This window comes from Mustela erminea, chromosome 19, assembly GCF_009829155.1.
Source record: "Mustela erminea isolate mMusErm1 chromosome 19, mMusErm1.Pri, whole genome shotgun sequence".
NCBI lineage: Eukaryota > Metazoa > Chordata > Mammalia > Carnivora > Mustelidae > Mustela > Mustela erminea.
The window spans coordinates 23435449-23454233 of record NC_045632.1 but is presented as its reverse complement, the minus strand read 5'-3'; the positions used below and the strand labels follow the sequence as shown (position 1 = coordinate 23454233).

The 18785-nt window shown below is 53.2% G+C and overlaps 1 protein-coding gene across 10 annotated transcripts in view; it reads right to left on the bottom strand.

Moving 5' to 3' along the window:
* Nucleotides 1-510: 510 nt before the first annotated feature.
* The window catches only part of LOC116579740 (ribonuclease P protein subunit p29-like), a 29161-nt gene continuing 10886 nt past the window's right edge, over nt 511-18785 (bottom strand). For 4 of the 10 annotated variants that reach the window (XR_004281395.1, XR_004281397.1, XR_004281390.1 and 1 more), the window contains one exon: nt 14626-16513. Coding sequence is in view for 1 of the 10 variants with exons in the window: in XM_032325428.1 (XP_032181319.1) it covers nt 16489-16513 (25 nt within the window). In the remaining 9 variants the exon portion in view is untranslated. Of the gene's footprint in view, nt 2164-12198; nt 12548-14625; nt 16514-18785 lie in introns of those variants that run through there. The other 6 variants (XR_004281392.1, XR_004281391.1, XR_004281393.1 and 3 more) reach the window with 6 other exon arrangements.

Sequence of the window (18785 nt, the reverse complement as noted above, 5' to 3'; positions counted from 1 at the left end):
CCCTGGTGGTCCCCGGTCCTGTTTTGTGGCTCAGCGTCCTGAATCTTTTTGTGACTTGGCCTTGCAGGAGACGTAGGCCCTGAGGACAAGGGCCAGGGGCTCAGTCCCCATGTGCACACCCACAGTAATAGTTTCCCTTGATTTGAGTTTCCCCTTAGAAGCACAGCTAGAGTCAGAGAACACAATAGAAATGTTCTGAGGCCAACTGCCTCCTATTCAACCACACTCCATAAATGCTGAAGCTGTTTTCTCTAAGAGGAATCCCTTTTGACTCTTGACATCACAGTTGCATTTGAAAGCACTGGTGGGTGTCTGCTATTTATGGGACTTGATTCCTTCCAAGGTCTTCTACTGGAGAAAGAAACCTCACACCCACACCTCAGCTCATGGTACATGCAGGGGTCCTTGCTTATCTAGGACAATAACTCTCAGAGAATGATCCCTTAACGTGAGTCAACTCACAATCACAGAGAAAATAAGAAAAGGAAAACGTGACTGGGACTTCAAAAATGGAATGAAGTTATCAAAGTGTTTATCTTCAGTTTAACAAAGCATGGATTACACTTGCAACTGCCGGCTTTCTTAGATGATCAAAGCTTGAGTTATGCTGGTTTGGAGAAGGCATACGTTTTGTACGCGATGTGTGATTGCTCAATGTGATATCCTTTGCGTAATGTGTGACTCTTATTTCTTGGTCGTAAGAGTCAAGTTTTGCAAAAACATTTAATTATTTTATCAATTTTCTTAACCCATCAAAATTCAAAGCATTCTGTTTTGAATTGTCATATCATTATCTGGTTGATGTTCTCTAAAAGTTCTGGTCTATTATATTTTTTAATGAATTGTTCATTTTATCAAAATAAGACAATTTTTTAAAAAACATTTTATCTTGAATTCTATTTTTAGTGCTGTTAGCATTCAGTACTCCACCCGTCACATTCTCGTGTTTACTAAACAACTTTTAGGCACACCAATAATGCGCAATCATTTCTGTTGTTTTAACTTACTTTTTTCTAGCATGAAAAGATACAGTGAATTTTTCATCTAAAAGCCGCCTTCTTCATCCCTATTCTCTACTGTGGTACCAGAGCACAGCACCAAGGGGCAAAGACTCTTCCTAAGTCCATCCATCCTCAGGGGAGTCCCAAACAGACCTATGGCCTTCCAAGTCCCACATGCGTGACCTCTGACTTGCAGGTCTGAGTTGGGGGCCCCTTAAAAATGTATTTGAGCAGAATCATCTTAAGGCTCAGGCAGCTCTACGTTAACAATAGTAACACCACAGAGCCCCCTCTAGGCCTTTCTGTGCTCTAGGCCATGTGCCAAGTGCTCTGGCTGATAGTTCACTCGAGCCTGGCAACATCCCAGTGAGGACAGTCCCATGATCAGCCCCGTATTTCATCTCATTTTGCACTGGGAAAAGGGAGGCTCAGAGAGATTACAGGACTTTGCAAAGCCATCCTCTAGAAAGAAGCAGAACGGGCGCTCTCATCCAGGGCTGTCCGACCCAAAGTTCTTGCTCCTGGCTGTTTACATGTACGAAGGAGCCCTTATCTTCCCTGGGTCGGCCTCGGCTTCTTTCCGGCTGCTTCTGATTTCCCACTCGTATATGACTTGTATGGACGGTCCTAACGCTTGTCCTAGGGATTGCTGTCTGACCCTGCCATCTCTAGGTCTTCCAATTTTGCCTTCATCTCGTTAGTGTAGCTCAAAGGTAAGTGGGGTCCCACGTGGCTCCGTTTGTGTGTGCGTGTGGCAGTCACAGAAACATGGAACCACAGTCACAAAGTACTTCAGAGAACTTCCAAATCCAGGCTCAGATGCTGGAAGAAATGTTACAGGAGAAAGCACGATCTCACGGTCCAGCAAAGGTTCAAAACTCCTCCTCACCATCACCACTCCTTGTGCCTCCTAACACAGTGACAGCTCCCCAAGACTCCCTTTCTCCCCCACTCCGTCTCCTGGCCCTCCAGATTCTCCCTGACACTCAGCCAGACGCTGCTGTTCCTTTTCTTCCTCATCTTTTCCCATCGCAGCTCTTTATCCTGCGACCAACCTCCCCTCTCAGGTGTCTTCAGTTTTCTCTTTTCCTTGGTCTACTGCCCAGATCCAGCATGTCCAACGGTAGGTCATTGTCTGACTCAGAAAGTGAGACTCCTTGCCCTGGGGGAGAGAGAGAGAAATTGAGGAAGGTGGAATACTTTTCATCTCTGGGGCACCAGTGAGTTCTGAGCTGGCCTGAGAATGAGGCTGATGGCTTGTCGCTCCTTGCAGAAGAGGAGAAAATGTCTCCAAGTCAGATTTCCTTGCATCCGTCCCCCTTGCTTCTCTGTTGAGACGTCCTATTCCCCGTGCACAGGACCCACTTATTTGGAAAGCTGCCAGCACCCACCCAGCCTGGCAGGCCACCCCGGGGTTCCGCCGGGAGCAGGTGTGGCGGGGGTGGGGCGCTCGGGCCCCATGGCTGCCCTGACAGCGTTTACATCTTCTCAAAGCAGCCAAGCTCCCCTCCCGCCTGCAGACTTTTTATAATCGCAGTAAGACAACTCTGGGGAAGATCATCTTGTGGGAACTCCGGGGAGTCATCACCTAATCACGTTCTGGGCTGATTTGAGGCACTCATCTGGACCAAATGCCTCCCCACACCCTGGGAGCGGCTTTATGAGGCAGCAGCCAGGCCCCATCGAGCCTTATTGCTTAATTAAAAACAAATTCCTGAGTAACTTATTTTTCTGTTTTTTATTATAATTTTTTTTTAATTTTTTGTCTTCCCATAAAGCCGCCAGCCACACAAAGGATGAGGGAGAAGCCAGGGAGTTGGGAAAGGAAGCTGAGTTTTACAGCTCTGGCTGCTGAGTTGGCTGCCTTGGCTCTCACTGGGGCTTGACTTTAAAGGATTAAACAGAAAGCCTTCCTGGGGGGATGGGCCTCCGTGGTCTTAGAGAGCAAAGGTCAGGGCAGGCAGGCCCGTGGGCGGGACACCTGGGGCGACTACTTGATACCATCCCTCAGACCCTGACCTCTGGGTGTTGGTATTATTGCTCTGGGCTGTGCCAGACCCTCCAAAATGCCATTAGCTAATTGGGCCTTAATCTGACTGTCCGGCTATTGGAGAAGCCAGTAGTGTGGCCCGGCCCCTGCTTTGGGCCCTCCAGAGGCGTGATCCACACCCCAGGAGGACCTGCCCACCACACATGAGATGGATCTGGTCTTGGGTCCCTCCCCGGGACAGGAGGGACAGATCCCACTTGCGTTCCAAGGTCATAGGGGGAACCAGATGGACAGAGGTGCCAGAGAAGCTGGGGTTCCCTCCCACTCAGAGGAGAGGAGGAAGACCATTTCAGAGGAGTTTTGGTTTTAATCAGGAGACAAGAGTCCCACGTTCCCCGGAGGGGCTGCAAGAAGGGAGGTATTCTCTTACTTCTTTGTACCAGGACGCACCAGGGTGCACAGCCTCGGGGAGAGCCAGCAAACAGGGCTGTGTGCACTCATGCCTGTAGGAGTGCTGGGGCAGGTGTGCATGTGTGTGTGTGGGTGTCAGTATGTGTTTGCAGAGGCCCAGATGTCCCTGTGCCACATACTCTTGGGCCAAGCTGCAGGGGTTCAAATCCTAGCTCCATTTGGGCAAGTGACAACTCTTCTGGGCCTCAATTTTCTTATCTGCTAAATGGGGATAATGATAGCATTGACCTTACCAGGTTGTTGCGAGGATGAAAGGAGTTAATATGTGCACAACACTCAAAATAGTGCCTGGCAAGTGCTTCCTAAGTGTTCGTACACCTGCGAGCATGTGCAGGTGACTTCTTAAAAATTACATATAGAGAAACCTCTCCAACTCAATTCACATTTTCCCATAGACCTTCATTTCAAAAATTAGGGATGAGATTTCTAGAAGAATTTTGTCCCTATGATAAACCAAAATTACCAAGAAACAGGGGCTGATCTTCACAAAACAAGTCAGGATTTATGCAGAATGAGTGCCTCATATCGGGTTCAAACCAGGGATCAATTATGCTTAGAACTGAAAAGAAAACAGAGTTCTTTTGCCTATTGCAATTCTGAGAGCCGAACCCCTGGAATCGCGTCTTCTACAGGAGAGTGGAGCCCTGAGTGTGCCCCTTCTCACTCTCCTCTCCTCCCATGTCCATCAACACTTCAGAAATAAGAGCCAAGTAGCCAAAATCAGCTCTGGGAAGATTGCAATCAGGAGCGGAGATCTTAAGCCACTTCAGAAAGGGGGAGCCTTTCTGGGAAACGTCAGGTTCGTTCATTAGCATCTGCAGAAAAACATGCCTGAGAAGAAAGTCTGCATGAATCTGAGGTCTCAGAAGGGAAGAGCTGCCTGCTGATCACAGGGGGCACCCCAGGGACCCAAGACGGGGGAGACCCCACAGAGTGACCATCAGCAAAGGTGGGCCACTGGAGGGTCACTGAAGTGACCGCTTGCTTTCCTTCTCTGGGAAGCCTCAGGTGGCCTACAATACCCTGTGGGATTTGTGGGGGTTGGTGGAGAAAGCAAGGAGTCTGAGCCAGTCTTCTGGGGTCCAAATCCCTGCCCCCACTCTTCTTCCCCCTGGATGTATCCCTCCCTCCCGGCTGCGGGATTGGTGAGGACTTGACACAACAGTCATATTGCCATCCTCATGCCCAGCCTCCTCATTGAAACCAGGCACCGCAGGCCTGCCTATGCTTACACAGCTTTATCTACTACTTTTGTAAGCCTGGGAACCTTTCTCCCTTCTGGAAGAAATTCCTATTATCTTTGGAGAACTCCACCTTTCTCTCTCTCCGGTCCTTTGATTCAGGGAAGACAGACCCAAGTGTCAGCCCAGAGATAGACATGAGTCTGGCCAACCAGAGCACCACATTCTCTAGCAGCATGGAGCAAAGATATAGCAAGAGAGAAGCGGTCCTGAAGATGGTTCATCCTCTGGATCAAGCCATTCCTGAAGGCCATTCTCTTCTGACACTTCAATTAATGGTGATTTGGGGACATACACATGATCCAGTCTAGGCCAACGAGAACCCAACACAGGCCCTTGGCTTGCAAGTGGAAATACATATCCTTGCACTGGGAAGTTCAGGGTGCTCACACGGGAACCAGATACTTCCCACCATCTGTTGGTGAGATGCTGAGTGAGAGTAAGTAGACGTGGAAGAAAAAATAACTGAGGAGGAGAAAGGCAGATTCCTGACAACACATCTGAGACCAGCCCTGTCTGAAGTTACAATTGCCCCACCATTTCCAGTTGCAGGAACCGTTATCTACCCCCCCCCCACCATTTCTTCATAAGCCAATTTTGAGTTCGGTTTCTGTACTTCAACTGGCAAATGCAGTTGACCCTTGAACAATGTGGGGACTAGGGGCGCCGGCTACCTGTGCCGCTGAAAATTTGTGTATAATTTTGATTCCTCCAGACTTAGCTACTGATAATCTCTTGCTGACCAGACTTCTTACATAACATAAACAGTTGAGTAGCACATATTTTGTATGTTATATGTATAGTATACCATATCCCCATAATAAAGCAAGCAGGGGAAGAGAAATTGTTATTATGAAAATGTAAGGAAGAGAAAATACATCTACAGTACCATTCCATATTTATGGGGAAAAATCATATGTAAGTGGACCCATACAGTTCAAACCCATGTTGATCAAGGGTGAACCGTACATAATTCAATTCTGCTTCACTTTCGGACTGGGAGGACAGAATGTGTCTCTCTGTCTCTGGGGTGTAGGTTCCTCATGGGCAAAGTTGGTTTAAAACCCTCCAGGAGTTGCCTGAGGAAGAAATGTGTCCATTACATTGATCGGTTAAGATGATTTCAGCTACAAGTAGCAGAAACTCGAACCTACGTCGGCTTAGACAAGAAGGACTTTTATTTCACATCCCAGCAAGCTAAGAAGTAGAAGAGTCTGCTGGGTTGTTGACTCAGGAGTTTGGCCCTATCGTCCAGGATCCTGATTCTCTCTTTTCCTCTACCCAGGTCCCCAGGGTGCGAGCTTTCCCTCAGACTGGCCTGGTCTCAAGATGGCAGCCGAGCTCCAGGCTTCCCTCCCCTGTGCAGCACCATCTAGAGGAGGAAAAGGGACTGACTGGCTGTCTTTCCATGCTTCATTCCTACGAACAAACTGCTCCCTTACCACCAGTAAAACTTTGTAACAGGATAAATGAGGTTACACAGCTGTAACAAGAAAATCTCAACATCTCAGTGACTTTAAACATCAAAGCTTTACTTTTCACTGATGCTACAGGCCATAGCAGGTCAGTAAGGGGCTGTTTCCAAACCCTCTCAGGAACCCAGGCTGAGGCATCGGCTGCCGTCTTGAACGCTGTTGGTGATTGTGCCCAAGGGAAGAAGGTTGGAGGGTCTTGTACTCACAGTCAAACACTCTGGCTTAGAATGACACACATGGCTTCCGCTTATGACTCATTGATTTGGGTTAGTTTTATGGCCTCACCTGACGACAAGGAGACCAGGAAATAAATATTTCACTGCTCAAAATGGGGAGAACTGGAAACACTGGACAGATAGCACAGACAATCACAACAACAGCTCTCATGGTCTGGCATGGGGCCCCCATGCCCCTCTCTACACCAGTGTCTGGCCAGGCAAGCAGGATGACCGTGCTGGGCCCAGAGCAGTTGTTGGGATGGGGCACGGAGGCTGGCCAGGCAACATGGAGGCCCCGGCGGCCTGTGAGTGCACCTGTCACTAGTGAGATACACATGGTGAGGGTATTGTCAGAAGAAGCCAGAGAGGGAGCTGTGGGGAAGATGGCCTTAGCCCACATGATCTGTGTCCTGAGGCAGAAGACGCTACTCCAGGCTTCGATGGGGTGAAAGCTACTTTCAAAATGCACGTGGGAGCTTGGCTGACGTCATCCCCCTGATAGTACCTGGGGTGACCCTGGGAGTCCCGACAGCAGGGGGAGCAAGGCCACTCCTGCCATTGGTCTATGTGTCCTGCCTGTGCTCACCAGGACATTTCAGAGCAGGCAGCTCAGCAACTGTTTCCATCAGGATTCCGTCAGACGAGCAGAGCCACTAGGAGATTTTACGTCCTAAAGGATTTATTATAGGAACTTGACCTTACCCCATTGTGGGAGCTGGTTAAACAGCATAGACGCAGTGTCTGCTTCTCTGCCAGGGCCTGGAACCTGCAGCCTGAGGGGCAGGAGATAGGGAGAGAAGGAGGGATGGGAAGTGGAGGACACAAGGACAGCCGGGACCTGAGAGGCTGGCTCCGCATCAGCCCCTCCTGGGCTCCCAGCCTCCCATTTCATCCATGAGGGTGTCCTCCAGGAGGGGCTGGCGCTCTTCTTCATGGCCCAGGGCCAGAGAAGCTGAAGGAGGTCACAGCCACAGCTGGAGGTGTTGTGGGCCAGGCTGCTGCCTGCATCCGTCCCATGACCCAGCAGATCTGCTGAATGTGAGCAGCATCAGCACCTGGAAACCTGCACCGACCTCCAGGACCCTGAGAAGGACCCGCTGCCGGCACACTTCTGCCTCCCAAATCAGGGCAAGTTTCCCTAAGGGCCCACCCAGGCTAACTGGGAGCAGGGTTTGGGAGAGAGTGCTGGGAAGTGTGGGTCCAGCTCGGGTGAGTTGCCATGACATCAGTCCGTCCCACGAACCCTTTGCTACATGGCACCTGTTCCCTCCTTTGAGAGCTCAGTGCAGTGGACGTGTATTACTATTATTGCCGCCAGCATTATCCATTCTCCCTTCTTTTAAAGACAGCACTTCGGTGCCTTTGGAGGAGCAATCTCTTTCCCACAGTTAATCAACATGTTGTCGGGGCAGGAGCATGTGATTCAGGCCTGGCCAATCTGCCCCTCGGATGTCTGAGCCAGAGTCTGATCAGATGGCCAAATGAGGGTGAAGGAATTCTAGGAGGGGAGGAAGGGTACCAGGAAGAAACATGTCCTTCCTTCCAGCTAGATTTCAGCTAGACTGAGAGAGTGTGAGCGTTGAACACGCACCTTGCTGCTGTGAAGGGAGAGCCTGTCTGAGCAAGGAGGCAGCACAGAGCAAAGATACAGCCAGAGAGAAGAGGTCCTAAAGACGTTCATCCTCTAGATCAAGCCATTCCTGAAGGCAGTTCTACTCTGACTTTTCAATTATGGGGGGCCAATAAGTGCCCCCTTCACCAGTTTATACTGGGATTTATGTTACTTGCAACCAAAGTAGTACCAACGGATGCTCCATAGACAAAATCAGTGTCTCTTGGTGTGACAGCTCTGATTTCATGGGACCATACTGGAGAAAAATACGCACCACAGTGCTCCTGAGCCAGAGAAGATCAAGGGCTTCTGCAGAGGGGGGACAAATCAGGAGTGGGCAATGGAGGAAGAAGCCTAGGGTGGCATCCAGCTCTGCACCTGACCATCTGTGACACCTTGGACAGGCACCCACTCCTCCCAGCACCGTTTCCTTATGCATATAGCCATCATTATCTCTTCTGTCAGGTGCTGGTGTAGAGCTCCCTAGCTTAGACCTAGTCTGGTACTCCTTGTGTCCAGAGAGGCCCATTTCTACAGAGAGCTGAAAAAAAAAAAAACATGAGGCAATGACATGACCAGATGTATGTGTGATTCGCTTTGGTACTTTATCCTAAAGGCTCTTCTACTTCATGAAGAGAGAGAGAGAGAGAGCCCTGATCATCATGGGCTATATTGATTACAAGACTCATTCGGGTTGTTTGGAAATGACTTTTAGGAAACAGCGCCATGCACCCTCTACAAGGCATGCTGGGAAGGGCTCCAGCCTGTGGATGGGCCAGTTGGTAAGGGTGTCAAGAGACACCTCTCAGAAGCACAGTCCTGCCACAGAAGTGGCCCTGAAATGACCACACCAGCCGTGGGCACGCTCGCTGATTCACTTGCTCATTCTCTAAATGCTGACGTTGAGCCCGCCTTCGTGCTGAGCCCAGGACTCCAGGGTGGATTTCTCAGACTCCTGGTGGGGAGACAGCCATGTGTTCACTGCATGGTACAAAGAGGTATGGCAAATGTGGGTACCTGGTATCTGGGCTCTGGCTGAGAGGCCCCTGCCCAGCTTTAAAGACTGTGTCCATGTGTCTGTCATTGCAAAGCACCATGGTTGGCAAAGCCCAAGCTCTCAGGCTAGCTCTTGGAGCTCAGGAACCAACCATTCAGCAATAGAAAGAGCCAGGACAGAGCATAACCTAATGAGACTTACTCTGTGCCTGGCCCTCTTGGCTTCTTTCTACATGGGATAGATATTCCTATTTCCAACAAGGAAGCCCGGACTCCCAGAGGCCAAGTGACTTGCCCAGGGCCATGCAGTGTTTGAGCTGGGAATTGAACTCAGATTTTTCTACCACTGAGTGAAAACCTACAGATACCTGGGTCCTGCACCCAGGGATTCTGGTGTAGTTTTAGGGGATAAGCTCTGAGCTTTGGTACTATTTGAAAAACTCGCTACAGGGTTCTACTATATGGCCAGGGGTGAGCAGCAAGGAGGGGACTGACTAAGACAGACTGCCTGGGAAGGCCTCTCAGAGAAGGCGGCCTTCAGTGCGATCCTTGTCCCCCCAGGAGCTAAAAGGAGCTGGATATTGATCCCGAGAGAGCATCCTAGCAGGGCTGGAGTAGGATGGCCAATGGTCCCGATTTGCCTGGGACTGTGCTAAACCTGACTGGTCCCAGCAAACCTGGCCTGCAGCTCCAGGATGGGGGCGGGGGGCAGTCTGGAGGTAGGCGGCCCGGCCCTACAGGCCTCAAAGGACTGTATTAAGTGCAGAGACCAGGGGACAGGCTCCTTGGCCTCCCTGCCAGAAGGCCAAGAGTCTCTTGCTCCTTGGGCTTCAGGGCACAGCTGAACCTTTGGGTCTGAGGAAAGCAGAGAGGGAGTGTCTCTGGTTCGGGGACTGGAGCCCGAGCCGCCTGACTCCTGGGGACTCGTGAGCACTCTGTCTTCATTATTTAGGGCCATGACTTACCTGTAACTCAACCAAGCCAGAATGGGGCTGCCCCCATAAATGGCCCTGGAATGGGGCCTGGGAGACTGGCAGGGCCTCCTTGGAGAAGCATCAGCCTCTGTGAGCGGACGATAACTCTCATTTGCATTAATTAGGCAGCCTCGTAATAGGATGTTCAATAGTTATTGCGGTCTTTAAGTTCCGCAGCAAGCACTGCCCAGAGCCAGCAGCTGGCAGGGGTCCTGTCTTGCAAACCAGAGACCTGTCCTCACCATGGCAGACAGTGGGGGCTTAAAATACAGAGGGAAAGGGAGCCCTCATGGATTCTGATTTGGGGAGGGGGCCTAGCCACACCGTGGCTGGGTGATTCTGGAACGGGTGATCTCAGTGTCCTTGGTCAGCACACAGGCCAGTAGGGCTAACTTCTTGGGGGATATTCCAAGGCTCCACCAAGAGTGTGGGCTTGGAGGGGACAGCTTTGACAAGCGACAGGTCCCATGTGTTTAGAAGATGAGACGGGACACTGTTGAACTCCGAGTTTTCAGATGAGACCACGTGGTAAACCTTGCTCCTTTTGCTTTATTCAGGAGACTTAAACTTAACAGATGAGGACACTGAGGCACTGGGAGGTGGCTTGCCTAAGGTCACAGAGCCAAGCCAGTTAAGGACATCCCGGGGATGTGCCCACACCACTCCCCATCCCTGGCCCAGCTCTGCCATCTTCCTCATTTCTGACCCAGGGCTCCTTCTTCCTTCCTTACCTGCCGATCTGCCCACCTGTCCCCTCTTCTTTTCTCGGAGAAGACCTCAGTGGCTTCCCCTACCTCCTAGGCCCTGCTGGTCTTGCACTCACCCCCTCTGTTTATCAGCCTGGCAGGCTGGGGTCGACCTCTGCTCACCCAGCTGGACTCCAACCTCACAGGCCACGTGGCTGTGAGTGGATGGTCAGGTGCAGACCTGTGGAGGCATGTGAACCTAAGATCTTATTCGTGGGGTGGTACGTGCACCCCTCAAACCTGTTTCTGTGTATCTCTGAAGCCGACACCGTGGGTCAGGCCACAGATGGCCCTCACAACCCTCAGCCTCCTTACTGGTCTCCAGCCCTCACTCTGGCCCCTCCCTTCCCTGGCTTCTGACATCCTGCCCAGTGCCCCAGGCACTAGCTGCCAGTCCCTGCTGTCCACTCCAGGCCCTACTTCCCACCTCAGGTTCCTCTGCAGGGGGTCCCTTTCCTGACTGAAGCCCACTCAGCTCTCTGGCCTCATCTTAAAGTCACTTCCCAAGGGAAGCCTGCTCTACCTCCAGACCCGCCAGGTCCCTCTGACATGGGCACTGTGTCCCTCCCCAGCCCAGCCCACACCCCTCATGGCTGCCGTTACCAGCACTCATTGAGAGCCTCGTGCGGACCAGGTCTGTGGCAACCACTCCTTTGTGACAGGATTGCTGATGTCATAGTCCCTGGAGGTCCAGGGGAGAGAGGTGGGAGATGTTAAGAGGGTGAATTTCAGGGCATAACGCCCCCGTGAGCACTTTGGGTTTCCTTGCTAGAAACCCCTGATTCTCAGGCAAGGGCCGTGAGGGTAACGGGCATGGCCATCGGGAACAACACACCAGCACAGAGAGACGCTTCCCTTTCGGATGTGAGGAAGCAGCCACACCGCGGACTCAGCGGGTCATTGACAAGCACAGTTTTAATCCAAGTGTAACACACACAGCAAGGTCACGAACCCTAAACTACAGCCCGACGAGCTATCCGCCAGTGAGGTGCTCGTGCTCCCAGCCCCCAGCCCCGGGCCAGCACACCACTGGTTAGCGGCGGTTTAACTAGGAACTGCGTTCTGCTCACACCCCTTCCGGGGAGATGAAGAGCAACTAGGGGTGCTTCTCCTTCTCAGCCACCACAAGGCGGATGTCCCCAGAACAGAGAGGAAGGCACCCGCAGCTCCCTCCCTCCCTCCTGACAGGGGCTGCAGTTTAATTCCTGCAGATTCAATGAATCTATTGTAAACACCACACTCAGCCTTGTCCCTTGTGGTTGAAAATGAAAGTCAAGAGTAATTTGACTTTGAACTTGGGTATCCTGAGTGCCAGGTTCCTGATTGAACTCAGGGACTCCAGGCCGGGTTGCCCAGCACCAGCCCCGCCTGCCTCCCCCTGCACCTTGGGTCCAGTGGGTAAAGTTGGAGATGACAGAGGGGCTTTGCCACGCCTGCTGCAGGTCACAGCTGCCCGCAGTGTGTAAGCTCTCACCTGGCTGGGATGCGAGAAGGACCCACATGGTGTCCAGGCACTGCTGCTGTCTGGGGCGCCTGCCTGCCTGAAAGGCTGGGGTGGCCTGGGGGTCACAGGACGCGGTGCTGCTCTGCTGTGGAAAGCCACAGTGGGGGAAGGCGTCTGTAGGGGCCAGATGGGGGTCACCATGGCTGGGTGTGGCCACCCTTAGCCACCATTAGGGCCACACCCTCGGCTCGCTGTCAGACTAGAAGTATTTAACGGAACACTTACTACGTGGAGGGCAGTGCTCTAGAGGGCACTGAGGGACAAGGGTTGCAGGGGTGGACGAGCCAGGCCAAGTCTTGGAGTTCATGACGCGTACGTTCTGCTGGAAGAAAACAATGACCCAGCAGGGAAGGTTACTGACAGGCGCTGTGTCCAGTGTGAAATGAGGTCACATGCTAAGGGACCGCTGGGGGACCGCTGAGAGGGAGGCTGGCCAGCGGTGCAGAGCTGAGTGCAGAGGAGGGGGCTGCCTTGTGCTCACAGGTCCCGGGAAGGTGCGAGTGGTCTGAGTGGGACAGAGCTGTGGAGAAGGCACGGGGGCAGGACACTGGGGAGCTGGGAGAGGCAGGCTGGGCTTAGGTCCTGGGGGGCCCTTGATGACCCTGGTCAGACACTGGGTTTAGTTCTAAGTGTACTGGGAAGTCACTTGTAGGTTTTGAGCAGAAGAGTGACACGATCTGAGTCCTGCTTCCCAACGGTCACCTGAGCTGTGTGGGGCCACATGTGGAGGCAGGGAGGCCATGAGGGTGGTGGGAGGGGGGGTGAGAGCGGGCGCAGGGAAGACAAGGGAGCGCCACCAGCACTTCCTGAGAGACCGGATGGGGGCAGGCGCCAACAGCAGGCAGGGAGTAGGAGGCCTCCTGCGTTTCTGACCTAAATGGAGAGACAGAGGCTGTTCACTGAGATGGCGGTTGAAGGGGAGCGTCCTCGTGGGAGAGAGTCCTTGATTCTTGCCCAGCCTCTTCAGGTCAGGAGCCCATTACACTCCCAGGGGTTTGGTCAACCAGCCGTGGTTTCCACTCCCCCGGCGAATGTTCACTGAGCACCCATTCCAGGTCAGCGAGTGCTTCTAGATCACTGGGGACACATCAGCCATCAAAACAGAGCCACCGTGAGCTCAAAGGAGCTCCCACTGGAATTAGGGGAGGCCGATGATAAAGCTCCAGATTCGGCAGTGGGGTTGGGGAGAAGCAGGGCTGCCAACAGGATCTTCTGAGTCAGGTGTGTTGGGGGTTGTGGGTGGGACCAGCTGAGGGGAAAGGTGAGGAGTCCAAGGACGGAGATCAGGGCGTTCCAACATTTAGAAGCTCGGAGGAGGAGGAGGAGGTTCCATGAAAGGACAGAGAGGGAGTGGCCAGGAGGGGGGGGACTGTCAGGGAGTGTGGGGACACAAGTGCCTCAGGAGGGAGGCAGTGGTTAACGGTCAGCCGCCCTGAGAGGCCACCTGGGATGTGGAGATGGGGAACCCAGCCCTGGGTTTGGGAGTGTAGTTCACCCGAGGGAGACTGCTCCGCGGAGTGGTGGGGGAAATGGGCCACCTCCTCCCCTCTTACCGCACTCCACCCCCCCAGCCCAGCCCAGCCTGCCCCATCCTGGTCTGTCCTGTCTCATGTCTGTTCCATCTCAATGCGAGCCATGCAGAGACCCGGGATTTGGGTCCCTCTTCCTCCCTCGCTACCTTCTCCTCATCAGAGCTCGATCTGACAGCTCAGCAAGCGCTGTGTGTGGGAGGTGCACGAAGGGGAGGCCAGGACACAGAACGGCTGAGCCCGACCTGGGGCCTCGTCCGTGCTGGAGCCCTGCTGGGGACACCAGCCCCCACACTCCTCTGTGCAGCCCGTCTTTGCGTCCGTCTACTTAGCAACACTCGTCCTTCACAGCTCAGGAAAAATTACCAAGAATGTTACTGACTCTAATTTTAATTTGTCTAGCACTCTTGTTAATGATGTCTATTTAAGACATCCATTAAAGGCCCATGAGGTTAATTAAATGGACAATTCCAATACAGTTCTATTAGAACCCCCCATCAAATTAATATTATAGACATTTAACAGATGTCTTAATTAGACATTATAGCTAAGAAATGCAAACTAAATTAAAACGAAAGCCATTGTCCAGAAAGACAGCTTTTTACCATAATTTATGGCTTTTTGGGGGAATGTTCATGTTTACTCTTCAGAACCTGAGAGATCCGTCACTGACAATCTTTTCCAGCATTTCCAGCATCCGGAAAACGCCATCCCGAGAGTCCCAAATCTCAAATCACAGTCCAGGTGTCAGAGCTGGAAGACACTTGCGCCACCATCTGGGATCCACGATCCTCACACTTCAGTGACCGGAGGAGCCAGCTGGGGTCTGACAGACCCATGAAGTCGTCTAGGCCCCTGGAGGCTGACAGCAGCCCAGGAGCTGGCTGCTTCGAATGGGTGTCCTGGTGACACTGATGCATGTGTTGGAAGCCCCAGGATCCCCCTTCAGGAAACCCTCATCTGGTCTCATGGCCCCACTTGCCAATTGGTGAAATGGAGGCCCCCAAGCATGTCAGGACTGGGCGAACGGGTCAGCAGGATTCCGCACCTTGCCCCGTCCCAGGGGCTTACAACTTCTCTAACACCTCTCCCCTCCCACGGAACCAGGCAGGACCTAAAGCACCTCCTATGGGTTTGGGATCAGTAGCCAGAGCTCTGCCACCCGCTCCCACCTTCCTTCCTGCTGGCCCTGAGTCTCATGGGCAGGCGTTGTCCTGGGGTCTCCATGACTGCTCTGCCAGCCTGGTCCTGAGCCTCAGTGTCCCTCTTCACATCCCACGGCAACCTGCATCGAGCCCCCTCCTCCAGGGAGCCTCCCTGTCCACCCCGCCCCGTGGGTGCGTCTCCTCCCCCACCACTGTCCCTGTGCCTGAAGGGAGGGTGACGGAGGAGCTCAGTGGTTTGCAGAAGCGAGGGAAGCCGGCAGTGGAGAGGCCGCTGGACCTAAGCTCCCGTCTGAGCCAGGCATGGGACCCAGTGTTGAGGGGAGCTCAGGGCCCAGCAGCTGGACCAGCTGAACCGGCTAGTGGCGCCAGCAACCTAGTCAGGGCTGCAGGCCGGCCAGGCCAGTGTCTGAGGACGGGAGCCAGGCTGGCTACTGCAGCCTTTCTGAGGGGCTCTGCTAGGGGCTTCTGTTCTGGGTGGGCAGCTCCACCACTGTTCTGGACTGAATCATGTCCCCACAAATTCTCTCAAAGCCCTCATCCCCAGTGTAACTGCACTGAGAACAGAACCTTTAAGGGGGCAATCACGGTGAAATGAGTCGTATAGTGGAACCCTAACCTACAGGACGGATGTCCCAGTCAGAGGAGGAAGAGACACCAGATGGCTATCCTTCCCTGCAGGTGTGCACTGAGGAAGGCCACAGGAGGACACAGCAAGAAGGGGCCAAGGAGAAGGCTCTCACCAGACCCCAGCCAGGAGGGCACCTTAAACTCGGACTTGCAGCCTCTGCAGCGGTGGGGAAGGATGTTCTGTTTACACTGCCCGTCTGCAGTTTGGTTAGGGCAGCCCCAGCTAACGAAGGGGCCATGACCCGTGCTGCCCTCGCTTCCTCCTCCAGGTGCTTCATCCTTTTCTGGAGGCGCCTGTCCTCTATGGGCCCTGCAGGAAGTCTCAGTTCCCCACACGCAGTCAACTCCAGGGAACGTAAAGGGCCCACGGGCCCACTCACTTTTTGGAGAACAGTGGGTGCCTGGGCTGATGTGTCCTGGCCTTGCGGCTCCTGAGTCCCGTCCCCAGGTGGTCACCACTCTGCTGCTCCGTGGGCCTCTCTGGTTCCTCCAGTGGGTGAGACCAACAAGTGAGGCTGACGTAGCTGTCTCCCACAGGCCTACACCTCCAAGGCCACAGCTCTACTGGGGTTCTGCTCCCAAGGCAGTGGAGGTAGGAGCCCGGACTGCAGGCTACCACAGCACCCTCCACAACCGGCCCTGTGCCACAGCTGTGGGGACGTGGCCAGCCCTGGTCCACCGCCGGAGGCCTCAGCCTGGTTCTGGGGAGCAGCTGGTGTGGCCTCATTAGGACGCTCACTGAGAGCCAGTGTCCTGCCTAGCCTGGGACCTCAGGGGCACAGTCCTCAGGGCATAGGACCCAGTGACCCTAGGTGGGCTGTGGGGACAACAGGGCATCCTGGAAACAGGCGGGCACAGTGGCAGCGTCATGGCAGATGAGCGTTCTTGTCAAGTGTCCTCGGGGAAGCGGGGAGAGAAGGCTACTAATGAACAGCCATTCACAGAGAAACTTGAGTCTGCACCCTGAAAAACATTTCACAAACCAAGTGGCACCAATGGTTCTGGAAGCAGTTGTATATTTACACGTTGGCAGCCCTCTCAGGTGGTGAGGCCCTGCGTAGCGAGCCCTGAGGCTGAGCCCAATGTGGCAAACCCAGGCTGTCAGAGCACAGGCGTCCATGGCCAGCCAGCTGCCCTGTCCCCAGCGGGGCTGGGACCTGAGGCCTGCAGCACAGGCAGTGATGGCGGCAGTGGGAGAGCATCTGAGCTGACCCTGGACCATCCTGATGAGCCGCGGCCCCCACACAGATGGACACGGGCGCTCCCCAAGCCTCTGGGAGGTGCAGAGGCACTGAGTGAGGGCTTCCTGCTCTCCCATCAGAGTTGGAGTTTACATTCCCTCCCCACGGCCTTTCTCCTCCAGTGCAGGGGCCCAGCGGGACATACGGACAAAGCCAAGTGTCTGGACCCGCTGCTGCTCCTGCAGCAAAAAAAAAAAAAAAAAAAAAAAACCAAACAAAAAAAAAACCTCATGGACTTGCTGCTGGTTTGTTCCCAGCAACGTTTCTGCCCTCACCTGGTTGGTCGGCAAACGCGGACTTCTCAAAGGAACAGGCCATCCGTCCTTCTGAGCCATGGGGCTTCCCGACCACCACACAGTGGAAGCCGGCCCGCCCATGCCCTGTCCCCACTCGGGCCTGCCTGCGAGCACCTCACCTAATGCCTGGTAGACACAAGGCACACAGGCTGAGTCAGACCGAAGAGTCAAGGCTTCCGGCGGCAGCACGCAGCGAGGACCCTGTTGCGGACTCTTCAGGACATGAGAGCTTGGGAAGAGCTACAGTCTTGTTCCCCTTCAGCCCACCCTGGAGCCTAAGAGCCACGGCAATGAGAAGGAGCTGCAGGTCGGAGCTCCCTGTACTGAACGACCACTGCAAGCACCAGCTTACCTGGCATCCTGCATCCTGGCCCCGGCCCCGTACTACTTTCCAGAGCCAGTGAGCCCAAAGGCCCTCTGCGACTTCACCATTCACTCTCCAGCTTTCTGGAAACAGCAGTTAGGTCCAAGAGTTCCACAGGGGACGTGACTTAAACTAACATGTCAGATGCTCCAAGCCCCTGCCCTCGGGAAGCAGGCACCTAAGGGCAGCTGTCTACACTATAGAAGTGGGACTGCCTACCAGGGACAGCCTCCAGCCCACCTCCCTTCCAGCCAGGCTGGGCCATGGGCTCGGTCCTTCACCAGGACCCCCTTATCGCTGACACATGTACTTTATTATTACATAAACAATGGATTCATTACAGAACACTCAGGAAACAAAGAAAAGGATAAAAGAGAAATAATAAAAACCTAATAATGCCACCAGTCAGGTCAACCTGTGCCGATCCTGCCAGGATTTTCTCTCACGGGAGCAATGCACACCGGTCGTCACCTAGAAACAGACACCCCTCCATTCCCTGACTTTGCTCAGTAAGAGACATTTCTTCCCGGATGATGAACTGTTCTTAACTCCGATGTTAATGGGCTGGGGTGATCTAGAAGCAGAACCAACCCGTCGTCTCTCCGCTGAAAGGTGGGCATGCAGGTGTCCCCGTTTTTGGGGTCCCAAACGGCTGTCTCCGCAGCAGAGAGCTCACAGGTCAGCTGTTCACTTCACTTTGAATTTCTTGGCAAATCGCTCACTTGACCAAAACTGGAATTTGCTTCCATAAATGTAGGAAATGAAGCCATCAATTTCTACTGCAAACACACAGTTTAGCTTGGGGATAACTGGGAAAAACAACAACAACAACAACAACCAAGAGAAAAAGGACAAGGGGAAAAAAAACCCATCCTGACAGTTAAGCTCACGCTGAAGCACAAGACCTTCCTAAAATGTCTACATTAGACATTAGAACGTAAGCTAGTAAGGAACAGAGAGTCCACAAAGCTCAGCAGCACCAGGACAACAGGCTGTTTTTCTGCCCTAAGATTGATGTATTCAGATTTGGATATAACTCAACACTAATTTTTAGGATCAAATGCTCTAAAGCAAACTCCCAGAAAAAGTGCAAAAAACAGGTCTCCCCGCATAGTTTTCAGACTGACTCATGGCTTTATGCCGTGAGGGCACCCAGACACCACTTTCTGAGGTCTAAAATGAGACAAGAACATACAAGAAAACAGAAGGAAGCAGCAAGAAAAAGCAAACTCCAAAATAAAGGAACAAAAGCCTCCCACTGTGGTTTTGCAATCTCAGATCTGCTTTTAAGGGGTGTGGAAATGTCGACAGTCCAGATGCTTAGGCTCATCTGC